The 20,603-nt window shown below is 36.7% G+C and overlaps 3 protein-coding genes and 1 long non-coding RNA gene across 8 annotated transcripts; 2 read left to right on the plus strand and 2 right to left on the minus strand.

Moving 5' to 3' along the window:
* On the minus strand, window positions 2,322-3,611 carry LOC109834801 (putative nuclease HARBI1). The gene has a single exon (XM_020402815.1). The coding sequence runs from the start codon at window positions 3,609-3,611 to the stop codon at window positions 2,322-2,324; it is 1,290 nt and encodes a 429-aa protein (XP_020258404.1).
* LOC109833443 lies at window positions 4,425-6,394 on the plus strand. The gene is made up of 2 exons (XR_002245210.1): window positions 4,425-5,220; window positions 6,229-6,394. It is a non-coding gene; the product is annotated as an uncharacterized LOC109833443 (long non-coding RNA).
* LOC109833444 (pentatricopeptide repeat-containing protein At3g57430, chloroplastic) lies at window positions 11,478-14,332 on the minus strand. The gene has a single exon (XM_020401112.1). It carries the CDS (start codon window positions 14,249-14,251, stop codon window positions 11,762-11,764), a length of 2,490 nt encoding a protein of 829 aa, XP_020256701.1. The 5' UTR covers window positions 14,252-14,332; the 3' UTR covers window positions 11,478-11,761.
* LOC109833446 (extensin) lies at window positions 16,518-19,524 on the plus strand. 5 transcript variants are annotated; one of them, XM_020401115.1, is made up of 4 exons: window positions 16,518-16,849; window positions 16,932-17,879; window positions 17,956-18,012; window positions 19,273-19,524. In XM_020401115.1, exons 1-3 carry the CDS (start codon window positions 16,768-16,770, stop codon window positions 17,985-17,987), a joined length of 1,062 nt encoding a protein of 353 aa, XP_020256704.1. In that variant the 5' UTR covers window positions 16,518-16,767; the 3' UTR covers window positions 17,988-18,012; window positions 19,273-19,524. The 5 variants fall into 5 exon arrangements, 4 of the variants coding, with proteins under 4 accessions (XP_020256704.1, XP_020256703.1, XP_020256702.1 ...); XM_020401114.1 differs by having other exon boundaries at window positions 19,319-19,523; XR_002245211.1 differs by having other exon boundaries at window positions 16,519-16,849; window positions 17,956-18,193; window positions 19,319-19,523.

Raw genomic sequence — 20,603 nt, forward strand, 5'->3', positions numbered from 1 at the left:
AGAGCATCTCCAAGGGGCCGGAAAAATCCGGCCCCTTAGCTAAATTAAGGGGTTTTTAAGGGACATGGTCTCCAATGGACCGGAAAAGTTCCCCCTACACCCCAAGTCCCTAAACTTTCTCCCTAGATTAAGGGGAAGGTTAAAGTCCCTTAACCTTCCCCTTATAATTTTATAATAATATTTTATTTTTTTAGTGTTAATTTATGTGTTATTAAATTTAGTTAATATATAGTTAATTTAAAATAATATAATTAAATTAATGTATAGTTAATTTAATTTGATTAATATTTTTTAAAATGTACCTCTTATAATTTTTTATTAATATTTTTTATTAATTATAGGTTGTTTTTTCTAGTACAAAGTGTTTTTCTAGTATAGGTTTTTTTTTCTAATATAGGCTGTTCTTCTAGTATAGGATTTTTTTAATTATAGGTTGTTTTTGTGGTATAGGGTGTGTTTCTAGTATATGCTTTTTTCTAGTGTAGGTTGTTTTTCTAGTATAGGCTTTTTTAATTATAGGTTTTGTCTTTACAGTATAGGGTGTTTTCTTGTATAGGCTTTTTTCCTAGTCTAGGCTATTTTTCTAGTATAGGCTTTTTTTTTGTTTTTTAGCTAGAATAGCTAAATTTTTTTAAAACTATCTAATTAATTTTTACCCTATAAATAAGGCACTACCCTGATGTTCACTTTCACACTTCACTCTTTCATTATTTCTACCTCTATTTCATCATATATACTACAATTTAAGGTAGGTTATATTTTTTGTTTAATTATAATTGCACTTCATGTTTCTTATATTTTTAACAATTTGAGAATTTTAATTAAATCATACTCATGTAAGATTTATACTGATGTAGATGGCAGAAAATAATAATCCATATTATGTCAGTTTGATGACTAGTCATTATCCATGGGAAGATCAATATGAAGAGCAATCATTTCAGCCGGACATACCCGAAGAAAATACGGTAAAAGATGTACCATTGCAAAAGAAGTCGATGCGAAAATCAAAATATCGGATCGAAGAAGACACCTTGCTTGTATCTGCATGGATCAACACTAGCATTGATCCAGTGCAAGGGACATTGCAAAAATATTCCACATTTTGGCACCGAGTAGCAACTTACTATCATGAAAACAAAACATTCAGTAGCGATCGTGATCAAAAAGGGTTAGAGCACCGTTGGTCCGCTATTCAAATTGCAGTTAGTAAATTTTGTGGGTGTTTTAATCAAATTGAAGCAAGAAATCAAAGTGGCGTGACAGAGAATGACAAGGTACTAATTGTGGCTTCAAATTATTTAAACTGATTAGATTTATATAATTTATTAATTGTTTTACTTTTTACATGTTAGTAAATTTATTTTATTTTTTAATTAGATTATGGAAGCGATGCAAATGTTTCAAAGCATGCAAGGAGCAAGTTTTCAATTTTTACATTGTTGGAATGAGTTAAGGTTCCATCCAAAGTGGCTTGGCCAATTTTCAATGAAAAAATCTAAGAGGTCAAAAAATTCAAGTCCTGCTACATCTTCTCATGCAACTCCAGATTCAATAAATTGTAGAGAAGACGAATGTCCTACTGAGGGTTCGTCAAGGCCCATAGGAAGAAAGGCTGCAAAAGAAAGGTTGAAACAAGGTAAAGACAAGCATGTGGCTTCTGAAATTACACCAGTGATGTTGTTTATTGATGAAATGAAGCAGGATCGGAAAGAAAAAGAAATAAAGAGAGCAGAATTATTTGGTCAAATTTATGTTCAGGAGCAAGAGCGCATAAAGATAGAGCAAGCTAGACTACAGGTCGCTCAAGAAGCTCAAAATATCAAAAAGGAAAAAATGCGATTGAAAGCTATGAAACAAGATGAGAGGATTATGGCAATTAACACTGATGGCATGCCTCCATTGCAAGTAGAGTATTACAATAAGTTGAAGATGGAAATTCTTGAAAGGCAATTTGGTGGTGGTAGTTCAAATTAGAAGGAAGATGGTGTATCGTACTTGAAGATGATGTATCATATTTAGTGTGCTCTTATGTATTTCAATTTACTCTTGTTGTATCGTACTTGAAGATGATGTATCATATTTAGTGTGCTCTTATGTATTTCAATTTACTCTTGTTGTATCGTACTTGAAGATGATGTATCGTATTTGAAGATTTTATGAAGTTCTATTTATGCAAATGGAAACTTTTCTCAAAAATCAAATATGATCACATATTAATATAGAAATTCAATAACATCAATATTACATCAACTAACAGGTCTTTACTTGCAACACTAAATTAAATGACATTAATATTACATCAGCATACAAATCCCTTACTAAAGCCCACCATTTCGTTCCCATAAATGTTCGACAAGATCCAATTGCAATTGAGAATGAGTTTGTCTGTCTCTAATGCGATGATGATTCTGAATAAATTCACACAAATCTATTGTACGTTCGTGAGACACTGATATAGTTGGAGCCTTCTCAGTAGCATCGTACGTAAAGTCGATATAATCATCATTTCTTTCATCTTCAACAATCATGTTATGCATTATTATGCATGCTTGCATAATATTTTTCAATATTTTCTCATCCCAAGAGCGAGCTGGTCCACGCACAATTGCAAAGCGTGATTGGAGTACCCCGAATGCTCGCTCTACATCCTTTCTTGCCGACTCTTGAAGTGTAGCAAAATGTTTTCTTTTATTTCCTTGTGGTAAAGAAATTGTTTTAACAAATGTTGCCCATGACGGATATATACCATCAGCAAGGTAGTATCCCATCGTGTATTCATGACCATTGACTGTATAATTAACAGTCGGACCATGCCCTTCAGCAAGTTGAGAAAAAACGGAAGACCGTTCTAACACATTAATGTCATTAAGAGCTCCCGGTAAACCAAAATAAGCATGCCAAATCCAAAGATCATAGGAAGCAACAGCTTCTAAAATTATTGTAGGAGTGTGGTTGTGACCAGTATACATACCATGATACGCAGCCGGACAATTCTTCCATCTCCAATGCATGCAGTCAATGCTTCCTAACATCCCAGGAAATCCCCGTTGTTTGCCAATTGCAAGCAATCTTGCAGTGTCCTCGTCAGTTGGTGACCTTAGATACTCATCACCGAAAATTGCAACAATTGCTTTGGTAAACCTGCCGAGACTCTCTATAGCGGTGCTTTCTCCAATCCGCACGTAATCATCCACAGAATCTGCTGATACTCCATAAGCAAGCATCCTCATAGCAGCAGTTACTTTCTGTAGTGAGGATAAACCAATTTTCCCAGCAGCATCCCGTTTCTGGACAAAGTAGGAATCATGTGTTTCCACTGCGGATAAAATACGCAAAAATAGTGGGCGATGCATACGAAACCTCCTTCGAAATAGTTTTGCTGGATACACAGGAGATTCACTAAAATAATCATGAAAAAGCCTCTCGTGACCTTCAGCTCTATTGCGTTGAATTACAGCGTGCCCTGGAATGGAACCACGACGACGAGAACTTTGACCTTCGCTGGAGTGGTGTTCTTCCAAAGATGCGATTGCTAATAAGGTCGCGTAATCATCATCGTCGTCATCCTCTTCCTCTTGTAGCAAGGCACGTAACAAATTACTAGCCATAAATAATATTGAAGATTGAGTTAAAAAAATTGAATGAATTTGAATTTAGTGAAAATGAAGGACACTGGTAGTGCTATTTATAGAAGGAGTGACCACATTTAATTAAAAAACGACCGTTGAAATACGACCGTTAAAATATGACCGTTGAAATATGACCGTTAGAATATGACCGTTGAAATATGACCGTTGAGATATTATTGTTAAATAAAATTAATATTAAAATAATATGAATTTAAATTTAAAATAATATTTAACTTTTAACACGATTTATATAAATTAATTATTATCTAAATTAATTATTTGTTAAATTTTAATTTAATTAATTAATTTAATGATTATATAAAGTAATTTCTTAATTTAGATTAATTAATTAATTAATTATTTTTAGTTATTAATATTTAATTATTTATTCATTTATAAATAAACTACATATTTAATTAAATCTTAATTCATAAAATTAAAAAACTAAATATAATTAATTAAGGGATATGGGGGTTTTAAGGGGAACCATTGGAGAAGAACCAATCCCTTCCCCAATAGTACCCCCTAAATTAAGGGCACCACCTTCCTCAAGTCTGGCACCTTCATCAACCACGTCAAGCTCTTTGACTGCAACCCTGACTTCATCCGCGCCTTCGTCGGCACCGGGATCTCTGTCGCCATCACCGCCCCCAACGGCGCTATCCCCTCCCTCGCCACCTCCTCTGGTGTCGCCTCCTAGATCCAGTCCAATGTGCTCCCCTTCCTCCCTACCACGAACATAACCCTCCTCCTCGTCGGCAACGAAATCATAGCCACCACCGACAGGAACCTCATCGCCCACCTCGATCATCCCTGCCATGCGCTCCATCAAGTCCGCCCTCTCCTCCGCCGGCCACCCTCAGATCCGTGTATCCACCCCCACTCCCTCGACATCCTCTCCGCCTCCGAGCTCCCCTCCTCCGACCGCTTCCGCCGCAGCTACAACAAGGCGATCTTCATCCCGATGCTTAGTTCCACCAGCAAACAAAAAACCCCTTCGTCGTCAACCCCTACCCTTACTTTAGCTACAACGACATTTGATCTTGATATTTTGGTCTGGTCTGCCCCGATGCTCAGATTCCCCTTATTATCAATGTGTTTGATCTTGATTCATGTCTATGTTCTGCGCTTACTATAACACAAAGTTTCAAATTTCAATGAATGATCTTGATGAGGAAAAAATGTAGGATGTGCCAGTGGAATTGGTGCAAAGACTGCCAGAGTATTTGTACTTAGAGGAGCTTTTTTGTGATGTTATTAATACTTGTTAATTTATTTTGACTAAATTTATATATTATTCTGTTTTGTTGTTTAGAAATAATGCTGGAGTTATATTCTGCCCTTATCAGCTATCAGAAGATGGTATTGAGATGCAGTTTGCTACAAATCATCTCAATATTTTACATTACTCTCTTTTTTTTGTTAATCTTGTTGAATTTGGACTGTTTATTTCTGAGTTAGATGTATATGACTGACATTAGACGGTTTGATTTATTTTGTTACAGGTCATTTCTTCTTGACAAAGCTTCTCCTTGAGAAAATGAAGGCAAATCTACTACACGAGAATGAACTATCTAGACGCCTGAAGGTAAATTCGTGCTAACTTATTCATATGCCAACCTATGCATTCTTCAAAGGATTTATTGTGAACCATTAGATGGTGGTATATTTATATTACTTGGTTTTATAAAGAAATTTACTATGTGTGAACGTGGGAGTCACACCTACGAGCGCGGAGCTGCAAGCGCGGTTTGGCCCAGGTGCGAGTGCGGCCCACTTGGTCCAGGCTCTCTTATAAAATCTGATGTCGGCTAGGGTTTTTAGCATGAAAAAAATGGCAGAGGGTTTTATTTTAGCTATAGAGAAGAAAACAAGGGTTTTTTGGTGGCTAGAAAAGAGAGATTTTGATGAGAGAGTTTTAGAGGGATTTTACAAGAGAGATGTAAAAAATTTGGGTAAAAATCAAATCATCTTCTTTTGAGACAAACTTGTGGATTATACAAGTCGTCGGTGTTCTCCTCATAGTAAAATTTCCCCTCACCCCTCCCGTGGACATAGGCAAGTTTGCCGAACCACGTAAATCTCGTGTCTTTATTGTTTTCTGAGTGTTGGTTATTGTTTGTAGGTTTTCTCGACAATTCAATCCTAGAACTGATGAGAGGAAGAGTGTATATCTCACTTTGTTGAGGTATTTCACTTTCTATTCTTGTTTTCTTTGTGAAACGGGAATATAGAGATTGGTTTGAGCTTTTGTGAAAATAAAAATCAGGGCTTTCTCTCAGGTTATATCACTTCCGTGGAGTGAGGGCGTGACTCTACGCCCAATACTATGCACTACTCTCTCTTCGCAATACTAACAAATACCACAAGTAACAAATAGGACAATGAGAAAAAATCTTATGATAATCACATGTGCGTATTAGTAGGTTTTAATTGGCAATACTAACTTTGTTGGATACAATTACAAAGGTTAGTTATTTTTCAAGTGATATTGGAATAATGGGAGATAAGTAACAAAGAGATTACTTGTAAACTTGTTTGTCTTATTATTGTCTTTGATATTCTTCTTACATGTTCAATACATTGCTTATTCTAGATGGCAGAAATGGAGAAGCAGATTGAGAAAGTAAGCACACAATTGGACAAGCTTCAAAGTATTTTGGATCTATGTCAACAATTTATGTATCGCTCTAGTATTTTGGTGAATGTATTATTTGAATATAATTAAGTTTAATTATGGAATATAATTAGGTTGTGTTGAATATTTGAATATGAATATGATTTGGTGTTGTGCTATATTGTGTACATGTGATATTATATGTCGTGCGAAGTAGGTTCTGCAAAAAAAAATATTGTAGTATCCTAGACAGAATTTTCCGTTTAGGAAGGAATTTCCGTCTAGGATACAACCTAAACGGAAAATTCCGTCTAGGATAATCCTAGGCTGTTGTTTTTTTTCTTCTAGAGCTATTCTAGACGGTATTTTATTCCATCTAGGATACATTTCCGTCTAGGATACTATCCTAGACGGAAATTCCGTCTAGGATAATGCATCCTAGACAACAACAAACTAGACCAACATCCTAGACGGAATTCCGTCTAGGATAACCAATTTAGACGAAAATCTAGCTATCCTAGACGGAAAATTCTGTCTAGGATGCTTGATTTTCTACTAAAACTAATTTTTCATATTTCTAGGGCCTGACAATAAATTTCCTTTTCTTCTTCCTTAGACCTGTTACTTGTCTACACCTAAACTCAAATGGGTTTGATTAAGATTTGGCAACCTGGGCCACCACCTCCAGCGAGATCCTTAACCAAGGCTTTAGAGTAATCAGGTTAACAGATTGTGAAATCACCGAAAGATATATATATTGTCTTCGAATTTAGACGGGAATACAAGTACCAATGCGGATGACATATCCGAAGAATACAAAATCAAAGAAACAACAGCAAGCCTCAATTCGCGAGGATTGTTACCAAATATATATATATATATATAAATATTACAAAATACAAAACTAGATGACACGATGAGAGACCCTGAAAAATCTCAGACATCCTAGATTTTGAATATAAGAAACTAGATAGTATGAATAGTGAAGAAAATGATTTAAATAAATAAATAAATAAGTTAACTATATGAAAGTTGGAACAAAACAAGCAATATATATATATGAGCCTTATATTCCCATTCCTTTACGTAGACTCATAATCAAATGCTACCAGAAACTAACAAGCAACTAAGAATAAGGCCTTATAAGGCACGAAAAAGCCTCGAAATTAAGCAGCGAAATCATCTTACATAACTTTCAAGGACCAAGAGGAATCCTACCAAAGATATATTAATGTTAAAGTAAGAGAGAGAGTCTTGGGTAAATTTCAGAGAGAGAGAGTCTTGAGTAAATTTTCCTTGAGTTGAATATTGAGTGTACATATATATTTATACAAGTAGAGGAGGGTGAGGTGTGTTCTCACAACCAATGAGAGACTAAAACCCACTACAATACACTATTATCAACAACCCCCCTCAAACTCATATTGGATCAAACAACATGTTGATAATAGTGTATTGTAGTGGGTTTTACTCCCACATTGGTTGTGAGAACACACCTCACCCTCCTCTACTTGTATAAATATATGTGTGCACTCAATATTCAACTCAAGAGAAATTTATCCAAGACTCTCTCTCCCCCCCTTTCTCTCTCTCCCTCTCTCTCTCTCTCTCTCTCTTACTTTAACAATTAATAAACAAGCTACAAAAGCCCCACATCTTACAGGGCACCTACAATTTCAAGAATGGTATTGTTCCTAGAAAAAACCAATCTAAGAGAAGAAAAGAAGAAAACTCAATCTCTATGAACTCTATTCATGCCTTCTTCTTCCTCTCTCTGATCTCACTTCATTTTTGTTTTTTCCTTTTTCTTTTTTCTTTTGTGTGTGTGCATGAAGCTATGAGGGATTGATTTACTTAGGGTTTTCAAAGTCCCTTTGTATTCTATAACTCCTATCACATTTAATCCTATTTAACACATTAAACTACCCAATTGAAACATGGGTTAGAGCTAGAGTTACAAAACCTTTGATTTTTTTCATCTCTCAAATGATAAAAAAACAGTTCTCTATAGAAGTACTTCCTCTTGCGCTCATCATTAATTTATATTGCTCCTTTGCGCAACGGGCGACTGGTCCTAAGACTATGGTCTCTTCAAATTCTTCTTGCAATTATTTTTCTTTGAAGACCAAATGAGAGAGAGAGAGAGAGAGAGAGAGAGAGAGAGAGAGAGAGAGAGAATAGCATGATCTTTGATTATCATTTTTCCCGTTATTATAATGCAATGCTTCAAAGAACTCAATTGCTGCCATTTCTTTTTCCTCTTCCAAATCATATTCTTTTTCATTGAATGGAAAATGCCAGAATTGAGGTTTCCTTGTTAAAGGGTCTATCCTCCAGATTTTGTTAAGAAGGATAGGATTAAACAAATTATATTCTTCCCATATTGATTATATGGTAAACTCAAAAATTCTTTGAAATTTGCTTATTTCCTCAAGTGTCTGAGTGCAAATTTCAGAAGGGCTTACATTCTTCAGGTATAGTTTTATCCAGGTATAGTTTGTGTACTAGGCCATTTTAATATGTTCCTTGTGTAAGGGCATGAGCTCAAAGCTAGCTAGTACCGGGGGCGGTCATATTGATTCAATATAATCTGTGAGGCCGATTTGAACAACAAGTTTATCCCTCTTCGGTTTTTTGAAGAATGAGACTATTGTCTGATCATCAATCAGGTTCCTCTGGTAGCTGTCAAACATGTATTTTAATTTTCATTGTGTCTGATATTTAAAAATATCAAACTTGGAATAGTTGACTAGTTCGACAAAAATAACAAATTTTGTTACTGGTATGTTTTTGATCTTAATTTCCTCTAGGATCGTTCTCACATCCCTTAAGATTGAGCCCAAAAAGTCTTGCATTTGCTCGTTCTAAGTCTTCAGTGCCGTTGACATAGTCAAGATTGATTGACTCATAAAATATTTTATGATGTCTCTGCATCTGTGGTATCTTTTTTCAAGGTCTTGAATCTTTCGATTCTTTTCCTTAATGGTTTTTTCTAATGCTGATAAACATGCATTAGTGTCTGGAGCGAAAACTCTCAATTCTTAGAGTTTCTTCTAGAGATTGTTTATTGGTGTGTAGTCTTCTTTGGGTAAACTGATATTATACTAGTTTTCTACTACTATATCTTTAAACTGAAGAGGCTTTTTTCCATGTCCCTAGGGAGCATTAGGCTTCTTGTTTTGAGAAGTTTTTTCTTCTGCCCTCGCTTTGCCTTGCCTTTAATAGGAACAAAGCCACTATCAATTGCTTCCTTTTTGTTAAGGGTCTCTTTGATGTTTAACGCGCCTTTTTCTTTACCGCATTTTGAGGGGGGGGGGGGTGTGATAGGTGTCTTGGCCTTTATCGCTGATTGTTTTCCTGATGATGAGCTAGCCATGCCTGGAGAGGAAATCAGCACCAATATTAGTGTATCTAGGAATATATCGAATAGTATAAATATAGTTCTCTAATTCCACGGACCATCTAATTCGGTGCACATTCTTCTCAATTAAAAAAATGATTTTCCTTTTGAGAAAATGTGCAACAGCTTGATTATCCATTTCAATAATAAACTCGGATAATAATAAATATAGTTTTAAGGAATTAATAGTATCTTTATAGCTAAAAATTCATTATCATATGTAGCGTAATTTTTCTCTGGTCCTTTAAATTTTTCAAAGCACTATGCACATATTTCGGAATCTAATTGGTTTATCTTTGTCATTGAACCAGGCTCTAATACTCACTGGAAGCACGGGTGTTTTGGCAGAATTGCAAGCAAGGTTCCTGCCCAATGTGTATTTGAAGCATCAGTCTGCATGACCAATGTATCTCCAGATTGTGGTTGATCAAGGATTTTTTATTTCTTTATTTCTTTTTTTATGTTGACAATTTCTTGTAATTGTTCATCATTGAGTGTGATTTTAATTTTTTTCATATCCCATCGACTCACACCTTTATTGTTTATGCTTTTGTATTTCTTTTGTTCTTCATTAAGTTTATTCTGAAGTGAAGAAATATTTTTAGAGAGATTGGGTATATACATTTTCCCATAATCTAATAAACCCAAACAGCTTTGTAGATCTTTTAGAGTTAAGGTCGTCTTTGAACTCTTTGATCTTGATAATAATATGGTCTTGTAATTCAACATGACCACTTTTATTTTTTTTCCTTAAAAATTCGATATCCTCTTTCATTAGAGTTATCTGCTTTAGGGATAAAATAATATCATGATTGAGCAATAGCTATGCTACCACTATCAGGTGTTCTTTGTATTCTTCCTTAGTTTTTGAGAACAAAAAATGTCGTATATGTAGACAACAACAAATAGTAAATGCCCGAAAATACTATTCATCCATTTCTGGAATACTTGAGGAGCATTTTTGAGACCAAATGGCATAATGTTCTATTCATAATGTCCTCCATTAGGACAGCTGAATGCCATTAGCCTTTTGCTTTCTTCATCCTTTATTTTGATTTGCTAGAATCCTGATTTTGTATTAAATTTACTAAACAATCTGGCATCTTGGATTCTGTATAATAGCAATTCGCTATTAGGGATGATGAATCCATCAAATTTGGTGGCTTTATTAACTTTTTTATAGTTAATCACCATCCTTGCATTTCCTCTCTTTTGCTTAGCATGGTTTCTTACCATGAAATCAGGAGAAGAATGATTTGATTCTGTTTTTTGAATCAAATTGAATTTGAATAGGTACACTATTTGAGTTTCAAACTCCTTTTTGTCTTCAAGGTTAGCCGCTATATGATTAATCTGATATTTTCCCCTTTGTGTAACTTTCAAGTGCAATCATAACTTCATGCAGTCTAATATCTGATATTGGAGCACTCCAAATCTCAATAAGGTATTACTACTATAATTTCTAAGGCATGCTATGAACCACTTTCACATAATACAGGAACCCTCTGGTTGTTATCCTCTAAAGTGGAAAGGCTAAAAACATGATGATTTCTTATAATTAAGATAAAGCCTTAACAAAATTTTATCTCGCAGGATTGACTTAACAAATCTTACCTGGCAGGATTACAACATGCAATAAGTAAATAGGTAACTTATAAAACAGATAACACCTTGAGTTATCTAAGGGGGGGAAACCTCGAGCTGTCATCAGTTTCACAGTGCACTGGCTAAATGATGGCTAATATATGAGATTTAAATTATAAAACAACAATGAAAAGTATGAGAAGTAAGCTGATGAAGCAATCAACAAAGTGGTAGAAAACCTGCCTGCTTTTCTCTTTCTATAGATTCCATATATATAGCACAAAGATGAGGCATTCACCTTCAAACAAGGTTCTGTATAATTGAAATATTGACTACCGACATATAGAATGATTACTGAAACTCATATAATTGAATTCTCCGTCCAATGATTTGAATGGGATTTTTGCTGTGCACAAATAAGCTAGTATAATGTTTACTAGGTACACATTATTTATATCTTTCTGTAGTATGAGAGTTGACTGCCTCACGACTGTATCCAGCAAAAGCCGATTGTTCAAAGCCTAGTTCTCACCAATAATCACCACAAGAACAAGACCCATCTTTAAAATGGTGGAACCTTCTCACATCACGAAGAATAATCTCCCTCCCTTCAATTTTTGAAATAAACTTAGTCGCCATATGACAATCATTGCAAACTCTAAGGTTCTTCGCAACTCTTATAGTTGAGCCAGGCGGCGTGTTCAATATACCAAAAGCAATAGCCAATTTCTCACTATGACCACAAAGGAGCATCTCCTTCTCATCCTCATCCACATTGTGAAGTACACAAGAAGTGTCGGGCACATATCCTTCTTTCCCCATCCTCTCCCATAACTTATCAAGAAATCTATGTAACTTCAGGCTCTGAGGATGTACTGAATCTGCAGCCATAAACTGATGAACTTTGTCACCAACTTCAATCCAACTGCAACCTGGCTCTTTTCTAACTCCGCTTTCCTTCATGTTCTTTCTCACTTCATTAGCCTTTTCCCAAAGCCCAGCTGCTGAATAAATGTTTGAGAGGAGAACATAATGGCTAGCAACATCTGGCTCGAGTTTGAACAGATGGTCAGCTGCAACCTCTCCTAGCTCTACATTTTGGTAAATTCTGCAGGCACCTAATAAGCTGCTCCAGGCTCCAGCCTGGTGAAGAACAGGGTTCATTGACTCAATAAGATTGTATGCTTTATCCAATTGCCCGGCTCTACCAAGCAAATCAACTACACAAGCATAGTGATCAGGAGTTGGTCCAAAATTGTACTTCTCTTTCATGTTGTAGAAAAGGTCAAGCCCTTCGTTGACCAGTCCAGAATGGCTACAAGCAGCAAAAGCTGCAATAAATGTTACTTCATTAGGCTTCACTTCTCCTGATAACATTTCCTTTAGTAATGCAAGAGCTTCCATTCCTAGCCCATTCATCCCATAAGCCATGATAAGAACATTCCAAGTTATCACGTTACGTTTAGGCATTCGCTCAAAAACTCTTCTTGATTGGATTAAAGAGCCACATTTTGCATAGATGTCCACTAAAGCGCTGCCAACTGCAATATCTGTCTCTAAATGGTGACGAATTGCATAACCATGAATCTCCTTCCCCTTCCCTAATGCTGCCAGAGAGGCACAAGCAGGTAGAAGAGTCATAAGAGTGATATTGTTAGGTTTGCAACAGTCAAATCCTTGCATCTCACTTGTTAGATTGAACGCTTCGCTATAACACCCACAAACCACATAACCAGTGATTATTGTGTTCCAAGAAACAACATCTCTAGCCTCCATAGTATCAAAAACCCTTCGAGAAACTTCAATTTTCCCGACTCTAGAGTACATGTCCATAAGTGCATTCTGAACATACTTATCGCACTCCAAACTCCTCTTCACGACATACCCATGTATAGATTCTTTACAAACAAATGCATCAGACCGCACACAAGCAGGAAGGACGCTTGACAATGTGGTTGCATTAGGAGTTAATCCAGCGAGCAGCTCCATTTCAACAAACAACTTCAAAGCCTCTTCGTCAATCCCATTTTGACTGTACCCAGATATCATAGCATTCCACAATCCAAGTCTAGGCTCAGAAACTCCTTCAAAAACCCTTCTTCCCTTTGTGACCTGCTCAAAATTACAGTACATATCAACCAATGCACTTGCCACAAAAGAATTCTCAATCAACCCGTCATTCCTAATTGCATATGCATGAATCTCTCTCCCAGCCTCCAACATCTCCACATGAGAGCAAGCAGGCAACACACTTGAAAGAGTAACACCATCAGGCTTAATCCCGCAACCCACCATATCATACAACAGCCTCAACGCCTCCCAACCTCGTTCATTCTGCACCAAAGAACTAATCATCGTATTCCAACTAACAACATCACGACCATCAAACCGGTCGAAAAGCTCAACCGAATAATCCACCCTCTTCAACTTTGCATACATCGCGATCAACGCGTTATAAGTAAACGTCTTCCCATCACTATAAAACCCCGCTCGTAACCCATACCCGTGAACCTGCTTCCCCAGTCTCACTCCACCAAACTCCCCAACATTCGAGCAAGCAAGCACCACGCTGACCAACGTAAACGAGCTCGGCTCCACATCCTCCATCTGCATCGCCCGAAATGCTTCAAGTGCGCTCCCCCACCGTTCAAACATGCACAGTGCAGCAATGAGCGAGTTCCAGGAAACCTGGTCTCGTTGCGGCATTTTCTCGAACGCTTTGAGCGCGCTATCGATGTCACCGCACTTGGCATACATTGTGATGAGGGTGTTGGGGACGGTGATGGGGGTTGAGTGGTAGCCGTGTTTTGTGAGGGAGGCGTGGAGCTGGCGGCCGAGGGGGAGGTTGCGAAGTCCAGCGGAGGATTTGAGGGCGGCAGGGAAGGCGAAGTGGTCGGGGATGAGGGAGGAGTTGAGCATGGAGATGAACGTGGAGATGGAGGAGTCGAAGTACGGGGAGAGTGGAGGAGGACATGGGAGCGGGGGATGTGATAAGGGATGAAGTTGGGTGAAGTCCATTTTGAATCAGTTGCTGCTGAATGAGGACTGGAATGCAATCTACTGGGGAAAATACCAAAGTTACTATCTTTCCATACTATCTATCTATACAATCTATGCAACGTTATTGAAGATTTGAGGGATAAATCGGTAAACTCCGTTATTTGCAGACTCTTCGGTAAAGGCTAAAAAGCATATCTTTTTAACTTCTACACCCTTCGTAGAAAGTTATTTGCACCGATTCGCTCATGTCTCATTTTACTAATAGGTATGTTTACAGTTTTACACGCGTTTTTTATGTTTGAGCCCTTAAGAGAATATGATTTGCAATATGTCGTTACACATAAACAAAAACTAATTGAAATTATGAATACCTCATTACTAATAAGTTTCTATAATTAAGATTTTGATAATTAGGTTAAATTATAATCTTTTAAATACAAAAGTAGTAAACTATAAAAATGTGTATTCTGTAAAAATTTGTAAGAAAATCATCCTAATCTATTTTATTAAAAGAAACTTTGTCCAACTGATATAATATAAAATTAATAAATTTCTTTTCCTAAAAAAGATGAAACCGAATATAATAAAATAAACAATTAGCTTTTCAACATGTGTCGAGCAAAATATTATCGAATGTTTATATCTAATACTTATCTTTAAAATAAATAAAAAGAATATTATGAATATAAAATTATTAAAAAACAGACTCTTCATCATCTAGGAAAATGATACCATCACTCTAATTGAAATATATATCATAGCAATTTTTGAATAACATAAATAAAATGCTCTATCAAACCAACATATATTATAAAAAGATCTTACAAAGATATTTTAGGATACTAAAGTGACCCTTTTATATACAAATTAGAATATGTAAGTTTAAATTTTTGTCCCACGTGCATTGGCACGTGCAATAATAATGCTAGCGTACAAGTTCATGTTGATTTTCTATATATGACACCAGTCTGACCTCCAATATATTTATCTTGCAGTGTTTTAAAGAAAGTTTACATGTTCCGTAACTTTAAGTTTAATATTAAAGGAACATTTGGTTGCTAGAAAAAAGTTGGGAAATATTATTCACAATTGGGAGAGTTATGAGTAGATTGGTTACTTTCACACAACTAGAAAGTTTTTCCCCACTACGTCTTTTTGAAAGGAGCAGTAGAGAAATGTAATCTCTATAAATTTTAAAAACTAGCTTGTATGGAAAAACAAAGCCACAATGTTCTTCGCATAGAATGTTCCATGTATTCGTATAGAAGCAGTATAAGAGTTTTACGCTGATAATAAAAACCACCATCAATTCAATAGAGCCAAATCCGCCACGAGTGATCTGATTGGTTTGAAGGATTCAATATAACTCCCACGGCATTGGATTCGATTAATTACAGACTGGGTTATTGGGAAGAAAAAATCAATAGGATCAAGACTGAATAAACAATGACATCCAAACAAACTCATTAGATATAATTAACATGGTTAATCCCTATGGTTCCTCACTGAATACACGTGATGTTTGTCATAGATTGATTGCCCTTTGGCTGGATAACAAATATTTTCTCTCCTCACATATTGACAATTTCTTTATAAGCAAGCACAAAGACGTGCTTTCATCGTAGTTCTTTCTGTGGTCTAGAGTTGTTTAGTTCGATAAAGAGTACATCTTGTTTTCTCAATAGGTAAATAGCGCTGTGTTACGTAAAACCTAGAACTGAGCCTCAAGTTTATCCAGACCCGCTCATCGACCAAGGCTTGGGCCTCAAAGAAAGCCCAATTTATCAGCAGATAACAGAGGCGACATAAATAGAGACAGGATCCAATATAGAAGGCAACACACGAGTACACGAACAAGAAGCAAATAATGAAGCCCAAGCCCAAAAGTTAAAATTTGGAACAAACGCAGGGTTTTCATATTATGCGTCCATAAGCGTGATATCCAAAATTCAATGCTAAATGAGAAGAGATACAGAGAAGTACCAAAAGGAAGGGGCGGATGAAAGGCCGAAGTAAAACTGAAACACGCTGAAAGGGCTACAAAAGTTTATAGGAAGTACAAGACTGATATCTTAAATGGATGAAGCAAACTCTGTAAGTGGGTCACCAACCAAAATTCTCATCTAGGGCTAGAATTTATCAATAATTCCCTTGAGTGGGAGGCAAGCAAAACAAAAAAGCGACCCAATCACCCTTTCTTTATAAACCCTCTTACATCAAGCAAGCACATATACCAAAATTAAAATATAAGAAATCAATATGTAAAACCTAAAACAAGCCAATGAGTGTAACAAACCGAGAATCTCAACAACCTCTAAACAAATCCCCATGCTCAAACTTTTGCTCAATTTCTAACAATTTTCTTCATGTAAAGCAGAGAAAAAATAAAAGTAAGATGCATAAAATGAGAATGAGCATTAAAGCTAGGTGCTCTCCTCAGCTTTATTGCTGCCCACATTGCTCCTTATAATAACTCATTTGTTTGCAGGTACTTCACAAACCCACAAGTAGTCTTCTCAAGTTTAGCTTCTATCATGGAGCAAAGATTTGATTGCTTGGGGATACTCTTAATGTTATTCTACTTCTTCTATGCAACAAGTTTCTTTGCTAGTTGTGGTAAGTATATGCTTCATTCCTTACTTAACTCAAATTGCTACAACTTCATCTAGCCTCTCTAATTATGATATAATTTGTTCAGCAGAGGCTAGGAAATCTTTGAATCATCCAAAAGGTCCACAAACGAAGGCAGTGAAGCAACACTTGGTGACGTATTATTCTACATCAGACCCAAATAGTAACTATGTGGGCTCACCTTACTACTTACGCCCATATGAAGATGTAATGGGCCCTTCTTCCTCTCCTCTAGATCAAAATCCACCTTATTGCATTTACCCCCCTCTAACTCCATTCCCACCCTCCACAACAATACCAAGCCCAATTCTACCAATTCGATCTCCACCGCCTTCATCATCTTTACCTTCTCCCAATTTACCGTCCCAATCTCCGCCATCTCCATCATCCTACATTTATCCTCCAATTTTCACTCCTAATTTACCATCTCAATCTCCGCCGTCTCCATCATCCTACATTTATCCTCCAATTTTCACTCCTAATTTACCATCTCAATCCCCACCATCTCCATCATCCTACATTTCTCCTCCAATCTTCACCCCGAATCCGCCTGAATTTCCCACTCCGAGCCCACCAGGCCTAGAGCCTAGCCCACCAAACTTCGAGCCAAGCCCACCGGGCCTAGAGCCAAGCCCACCAGGCTTTGGGCCAAGCCCACCAGCATATTACCCTGGGCCTCCCATATTTTCCCCGGGCCCACCGATCTTTTTACCTCCCATAGTTTATCCACCACCAACTGTTCCTCCTCCGCCACATGTTGCGGGCACTACTGGGATGGGCTTGTGGTGCGTTGCGAAGCCCACCGTACCTGACCCGATAATTCAGGAGGCAATGAATTATGCTTGTGCGTCAGGCGCAAATTGCGATGCAATCCAGCCCAATGGGCAATGCTATCAGCCCGATACTTTGATAGCCCATGCTTCTTTTGCATTCAATAGTTATTGGCAGAGGACTAAAGTTGCAGGAGGGACTTGTGATTTTGGAGGGACTGCAATGCTCATCACCAAAGATCCAAGTAAGTTTAATGAATTATCTTTTACTAAGTTTTTCACTATCAATAATGTGGAAATTAACTGTATTTTCTTTCACAGGCTTTAATGAATGTCATTTCAGCGTCAGTTGATGAGTCAAAATCCAGATGTTAGACAGTATGTTCTTCTTTCCAAGGGACTGAATAAGACTGCAGTTAAACATTTAGTTAGAATTATTATTTGTTTTCTTTACCTTATATATTATGAACAGAGATTTTGGAATTAGCCAGTTTTTAGATTATTGCCTTCAGGCTTAAGAGTTTTGGGCAGAATCTGGGCAGAAAATTTTCATCTTCTTGTAAGGATTGCATATCTTCTTTATTAATATTTGTTATTTATTAATTTCAAATCTTGAATAAACCTTTGGAATTGACTGTACTCCATGGTTATTATGAATTGCATGCGTGCAAAGTTTTCTCTTCTTTGATGATGTTACTGTTTCAGGGGGAAAAACGTTACAGGTTAGATTAAACAGAAAGAGAGACACATATGATACCTTGTAAGGAAAACGAAATATCTTTTGTGATTGTTAACCTTTTTGGTGATGCTGACTTCCACATTAATCTATATTAATAATCTAAGAAGGTCAGAGAAGAACTTTAGCAGCTCTCACTTCAAGAAATCAAACGACTGTACAGATAAGAAACTATATATGACTATTATAAAGTTTTAGCTCTAGCTAATCCTAGATATCCTAGATATTAGATAATATAGTATTAGCTGTTCAACCTAACTTTGCCTGTATTCTGGTTCCATGTTGAAGTGAGTCTGTATATTATGCAAGTGGTGTTAGGCAACAAAATAGGCTTTCTGGCATGTAAACTAGCTGTACTCAAACAAAGAGAGAGAATCTAGATGCAACCAAGCAACTTGAACAGCTAAAATGAACAGAAATAAAATGAATCCATGAGAAACCAGTAGATTCAAGATCTTCATATTTAGGTGCTTTTTTAAAACCTGGTCCAAATTGACCATCGAGTCCATGTCTTTATTTAAAGAGTCGGCATTAGCAAACAAAATAACAGAAGGGAAAAAGGGCGCCACTTGGTTTGTTTTTCAATTATATCAGCGCTTAAGTTCGCGCATAATTCCAGAGTCGAATATGACTTTGCGATTTCTTCGGTCGGCAGACAAAATGAACGCATTTAATTTGTAAGCAAAAGATCTCAAGGATTCTTTCATGGCTGGTTCATATATATGGGATTGCAGTACCTTATCAAGATTTTAGCATCTGGACAAAATTTACTCATTCTTTATGCCCCCAGTTGATTATCGCCATAGAATTTAGTTGGTGGCTAGATACAGTCTCATCCTTACTAGAGATACTCTACTCGCAGTTTGTTAAACATTTTCCTTGGTTTTTCTTTCTTTTGCAAGTGGAATCTGTAGGTAACTATCAATTTTTTCTCTCTTCACATGGTAGCATATGCGTGCATTGGATGCTACTTCATCATAAGATAAGACCACATCATTCCAGCTTGCAACTTTGAAGATCATCAGTACACAGAATTTTGGACAAGGTACTGAAAGTTCTATTGGATGGACTAGCTTCGTTTCTTGCAAGTGGTGCTCAAGAGAGTAACAGCCCGTGGGGATTTGTGCCAAAAAAAATAATGTAATCCTATCATTTTCTGAGGCTGGAATTTAGAACTTCCTCTTGAATCTTGATTTTACCTCTGGAAACCTGAAAAGTGCATTTTTACCTACAAGAAAGGTCCAATTCAATTTATGTTATGACAAATTCCCCAGGATAATAGCTAATATCAATCACACAAGAGCACGAAAAAAAATCAAGAACACACGAACACAAAGATATACATGGTTTGGCTTGTAGTCTACGTCCACGGGCGAATGAGAAGAAAAACTTTACTAATTGTGAGGAATGCAAAGTGGAATCTCTCAATCTCTTAATCTCTCAATCCCAAATAACACCCCAAAAGCCTAATACAACTCTCAACTAAAGGATCAAAAGAGAAGAATATCAAATAGGCTTCACAAAAGAACTCTCTCTTCTTGATTGGTGCTCTGAAGATTAATGTATCTAATTGGCTTGAAAGACTGTTCTTATATAGCATTGAAGATCTCAGCTCCTTGCTGTCTAAGCAATAAAAGTTCTAATATGAATAAAAGTTCACATGTCCTAAAACCCAACAAGAGTCCAAGTAGGAATAAACCTCTAATATGATTAGTTGTGCAAAGTCTAATGTAAGTTGAACTCTTGATCAAAACAAACCAAGCGAAAAAAGGAACTCCAAAGCAATATGGATTTGAGTATTTGAGACAACCTATAACAAATCTCCACATTGACTCAAATGCGTAGAAAATTCCTCACTCCAAATAAGCTAACTTACTCCACATTCTCCAATAGCCCTGCAGGACATCTAAGTGCGGCATGTATCGATCAAGTCTAAACTCGGCTTGAACTTACTAACTGAAAGAGACATCCTCAACAAATCGACTGAATTGTCTGCACGACGACCGTAAATATTAGCGAAGTCATCACCTGAAGTAGCTCCTAAATGGCTGAAGGGCACAAAATTATCAACTGACAATGCATAAGCTACCGTGTCTTCATATCTTCGAGGTGGTTGGATATCTCGTCTAGACCGATCTCTAGCAATAGTGTATTCCCACTCTTCCTGCAGCTGCTGAGGTGCTTCATCTACTTGAACGGGATCTAGCTGCTGAACTCCCATAGTCTTATCCTG

The sequence above is a fragment of the Asparagus officinalis genome, chromosome 3 (genome assembly GCF_001876935.1).
Source record: "Asparagus officinalis chromosome 3, Aspof.V1, whole genome shotgun sequence".
NCBI lineage: Eukaryota > Viridiplantae > Streptophyta > Magnoliopsida > Asparagales > Asparagaceae > Asparagus > Asparagus officinalis.

Coding starts and splice junctions, on each gene's coding strand:
- LOC109834801 (XM_020402815.1), bottom strand. CDS start 3,611: ATGGCTAGTAATTTGTTACGTGCCTTGCTACAAGAGGAAGAGGATGAC.
- LOC109833444 (XM_020401112.1), bottom strand. CDS start 14,251: ATGGACTTCACCCAACTTCATCCCTTATCACATCCCCCGCTCCCATGT.
- LOC109833446 (XM_020401115.1), top strand. CDS start 16,768: ATGGAGCAAAGATTTGATTGCTTGGGGATACTCTTAATGTTATTCTAC. Junction 16,850..16,931: donor AAGTTTCTTTGCTAGTTGTG/GTAAGTATATGC, acceptor TAATTTGTTCAG/CAGAGGCTAGGAAATCTTTG. Junction 17,880..17,955: donor GCTCATCACCAAAGATCCAA/GTAAGTTTAATG, acceptor TTTCTTTCACAG/GCTTTAATGAATGTCATTTC.